The sequence below is a fragment of the Cryptomeria japonica genome, chromosome 3, assembly GCF_030272615.1.
Source record: "Cryptomeria japonica chromosome 3, Sugi_1.0, whole genome shotgun sequence".
NCBI lineage: Eukaryota > Viridiplantae > Streptophyta > Pinopsida > Cupressales > Cupressaceae > Cryptomeria > Cryptomeria japonica.
This window is the reverse complement of record NC_081407.1, coordinates 375,226,893-375,231,653: the sequence shown is the minus strand read 5'-3', so window position 1 is coordinate 375,231,653 and position 4,761 is coordinate 375,226,893. Positions and strand designations below refer to the sequence as shown.

The 4,761-nt window shown below is 35.7% G+C and overlaps 1 protein-coding gene across 1 annotated transcript; it reads left to right on the top strand.

Annotated features, from left to right (window-relative positions):
* The first annotated feature begins 1,083 nt into the window (after positions 1-1,083).
* LOC131066330 (BURP domain-containing protein 6) lies at positions 1,084-2,592 on the top strand. The gene is made up of 2 exons (XM_058001068.2): positions 1,084-1,318; positions 1,407-2,592. The coding sequence occupies exons 1-2, from the start codon at positions 1,286-1,288 to the stop codon at positions 2,379-2,381; spliced, it is 1,008 nt and encodes a 335-aa protein (XP_057857051.2). The 5' UTR covers positions 1,084-1,285; the 3' UTR covers positions 2,382-2,592.
* Positions 2,593-4,761: the final 2,169 nt, after the last annotated feature.

The window sequence follows — 4,761 nt, the reverse complement described above, 5'->3', positions numbered from 1 at the left end:
TTCTATGATTAATCTAGTTTTCTATTCTTCTTTTATATAATTAGACTACATGATTCGTTTTAATAATATATCTATGTTATTTTATTTTTATTTCAATAATATAATTAAAATTCATATGTCAAACTTTAATTGATTTGAAAACAAACAAACAATAAATTTATATGATCAAATTTATTGTAATGCATAAAGAACTTTTATGTACCAATCTTCTATTTAATGATTAGATGTAATAGGTGGTTACACATTTGGAGATCAACTATCTGAATATTTAAAACATTTGATAGGTATTGTCCCTTCGTATTACTGTGATCAATCTTTTGATGGGTGAAAGACATTTGATAGGTATTGTCACTTCATATACTGTGATCAATCTTTTAAACAGATCGGGCTGGATCCAAGTAATAATGATAAAAATATATTACTGTACTTCTACTAAATGTTACTTAGGTGATCGATCGATCTTATCATTGCAAGACATCTTCTGAGCAATATCAGACGCAAATGGCGCCTCTGCTCGATTAAAAATTTATAAAAATATGATTAAAAAAAATATCTCATTTAAAAATATATTATAAATTTATAAAAATATAATTAAAAATCTATAAAATAAAATATAAATAGCACGGACCCCGTGCCTAAATTTTTTCATCATGCCGTGGTTTTTCCCGGTCAAGACAATCAAAGCAGGCACGGTTATCGAGCAGAGGCGAGAGAGGAAGGCTGGCACACTGCACGATGCGAGCTGCAGTCACCGTATACTGGCAGGCACGGAAGGAGAGCTAGGAAGTAGGGGGCTATGAGGTGCGGTTTAAAGGGCCCCATAGCCAATTTGAAAAGAACATAATGGTGTGACAGACCATCGACTGTCGAGACCACCACCGTACTGACAAATGCTGGAGGAGGAGATACCATGGATGGGCATTGTTAATCCATCAATCCACTAACCGACCTTGTTAACGGAAAACGGGAGGGAGACGAATTATGGTTGGCCCCACCGAAGATACTCGAAGCAGTCAAAGCTTCGAGAGTGTTGGTTAAGCCAGGCCGTGTCTGCTATGGCAACATCCACTACGGCGGTGACCCACCAAAAAACAAACATCCACTATGGCTGTTGGGCCAGGCAAATTTAAAAAGAATCTGATTTAGCAAATTGGCACATGCATATCTGCTATGGTAGCGTCCAATATGGCGGTTGAAGCGAAGCTTAAGCACCTATTTAAATGGATGATACCCTCCCTCATTCGGTACCTCTGAAATCGTTAACTTGCTTGCTGTGTTTAACAAGATGAGGGCTTTAACTATTTTCATTATTCTCATTGTATGTTTTTTTCATTTTGTTTTAAAGTTCAACTTAGGTAGTTTGCAATTTTACTTTGCTCATGAGTTTCGTTGTTTGGAATTCACAGTCAGTAGCGGCGAGCGGAGTTGCACATTTGCATGGTGAAAGAGTATCTCCGAGCTTAACGTACTGGCAGGAGAAGCTACCCACAACACCCATTCCACAACTTGTGCGGGAACTCATCTCACCTGATGATGATGATGATGGGAAAATAGCGTTGAATGTGGTCGACGGAGGGATGAAAGTGGACGCGGGGATGCGTCCAAGAAAAGTTGGGACACAAGGCGTTGCGCCGGTGCCTTTGAAACGTTGCGACGTAGCAAAACTTTATGCTCCAACTACGCAAATGCCGATGGATGCATCGTCGTGCACGTTTCTGCTGGAGAAAGATTTGGTGAGCGGAACCAAAGTTTCTCTCACCTTCTTGCGAGAAAGGGAGAGACATTTTCTTCCACGCTCCGTGGCAGACCAAATCCCTTTCTACTCCGACAAGCTTCCCCTGGCGTTGAAGGAGCTCAACATAGCGCCAGATTCCGTCATGGCTCTGGCTATGAAGGAGACTTTGCAAGCCTGCGAAAGACCTGCTGAGGAGGGCGAAAACAAGTTCTGCGCAACATCGTTGGAGTCCCTGGTTGACTTGAGTACGTCGAAGTTGGGTAGCAATCGCTTAAATGTGCTGGCCACGAATGTTTCAAAGATCATGTCAAAATCTGTGAGGCAGGAGTATACCATTGTGGGAGTAAAAGACGTGGGCGCAGCAGAGAAGGACGTGTATTACTGCCACAGTAAACAATATGCTTATGCTGTGTACTACTGCCATAAGGCGGCATGTACTTTGGAAGCAGGCAGGAGGATCGCAAGAGTTTGGGTGAAGGGAGAAGAAGATGGTAGGACGTTGGAGGCGGTGGCTGTGTGTCACAAGGACACCAGCGCCTGGATTCCCAACAACATCCCATTCAAGGCGCTGAATGTGAAGCCTGGTACCCCCTCTATCTGCATTTTCGTTCCCCAAGGAGACCACCTGTGGCAGACATCCGACTGATCAGATCCGCTTCCTTGCTTTCTCTCGTATAAATAATTTGCAGCATAGGGAGTAGCAGGAAATGCTTATATATGTAGTTTGTTTGTGTGAGGAGCACTAGCTCTCTTTCGGTCAGGAGTAGCACTAGCTCTCTTTGTGTGAGGAGCACTAGCTTATTAGTTCCTATAAAAATTATGTATTTAAGTATATGTTATTTCTTTTTTAAACTTTAGCTTTTCAGTATTGTTTTTAATCTGTCTAAAAATTAATGGTAAACTCCTTAAACACTGGTGATCACTAATTTCAACAATAGCCATGAGAAGCAAGGACCACAGAAACAATTTCAGGATCAACAAGTCACCAAATGCAAGTGTATTATGAGGGTGAATAAGGGAAGAGGACTCAGTAGTTGTGCACCCTCACTTAGTGCTTCTCAAAATCTTACATGGAAATTTCAAATCACTCCCAATTTTTTTACAGCAGCTTACTTAATAAGTAGTTTGACAGACCCCTCACTTTTCTAAAATAGGTTTAAAAGATAATATTAAAAAAAAAAAATTGTGTCTACTTTGTATATTAAAATAAAATACCAAAATTATTATTGTCATTCAAAAAAAAGGATTTATATTATAATATTTGAATTAAAAAGTTTCAACATCTATCCTAATTCACATAAATTAGCACTTAAACCAAAAGGAGGTGCAATAATTATGCTGACAATATTATATATTTTGAATGATATTTGGGAGGCTATAGAATAACAAAATGTATAAATGCCCATGTATAAAACATTTTACTACTCTTCTAATGAAGAATATAGTGGGTGTTGTATACCTTAATGAGAATGGGCAACAATAATTTCAATATTCCTTAGATTTTTTATTGCCAAAGATGGTCATTAGTGAGGACTATATTCCCAACAACAAAAAGGCATCCAAAAAAATTTGTTTTCATGTTCTCAGTCCAAGCGCTATACCAAAGATAACTATGTTGTGTCACATTGCATGCTACTTGAAAATAAATTATTTTGTGTTTGATATGGAATTGAAAGTTACATTTAGAATCATCCATAAATATGGTAGATCAAAATATGTGGTATACTATATGTAAAGACATAAACTCTATAAAAGAAACTTTGATGCTAAGTTAAAATGTGCATTAAATTATACTTGAGACCTATATTTTACATTCAAAAGGAAAAGTAAATTAAAATGGTTGTATCTTACTCAAAATTATGAATTCTTCCAAGGGAGTCCAAATTGGGATATAATATAATTAGTAAGAAACATTGAAATTTGCATTACCAAATCAAATGTTATTCAAATTATTTTAAATCTTCTCCATAGGTTTTTTTATCTAAATTCAAAACTCTTAGTCTAGAATCAGAATTGGTTGACAAATTTGTTTTATCATTTCTATAAATCGGTAACTCTATATCATGCAAAATATTTAATCGTTAACGCAAAGAGGTTGCAAGCAATTTTAACTTCTCTATGATAGAACTTAAATGTAGATGGGAACCAAATCACTTATGTTGGGGAATGCAATCCTCTTCATTCTACATTAGATCTAACAAAGAATCAAAACTTACACCAAGCTCAATTTGTAAATTCCTTTTCTTAATTAGACAAGAAATTATAATGCATGACTCTCTAGACAATCATAATCATCAACAACATTGTTAAGGGAAGAATGATTTTTGTAAAGCTTAACAACATACTCAAATATTCATACATGTTGGCTCAATGATGGCCCCAATGTCAACTCAACATAAGTAGGTATTGATTCAACAACAATAGCTCTAGAAATTACAAGAAAAAAATGTGCTTGAAAAATATTTGAAGCTTTAATCAAAGAAAATGAATCAAGAAAAAGAACAATTGCAAGAATACTAACCTAATACTACTTGGATTCCTTGTATTGAAATCAGAAATTTCATTAACAAAAGTGTACAATAGATAGCCTTAACACATTGTAAGAATACAAAGAACAAACATGTCTCTAACAAATGTTCAATATGTTTTCCACATGTAGACAAAGTTTTAAATCTTGAAGGTAGGCAAGTGGATTCCTATTTACATTTAGAGAAACTTTACCCAAATTTGCATGAACAATAAGCTCATCCACAAAATCCTAATACAAATCATATAATTAAATGTGGAATATCAATCTAGCATTTAGATCAAATGTTTTATTTCACAAATCAATTCATGCTTGAAGAGTACATCTATTTGTTGCATGAAACCTTCAGTAGCACTTTTAAGTGGCTATTTAATATTAGAAAAGATGTCACAATTTGATCTAAAAAAAAGTAGAATAAAAAAGTGCATTGCAACCCATAGATTTGAAGAATAAAACCGTGTACGAAAACTATGAGATTCAAAAGCTTGCTTTATAATAA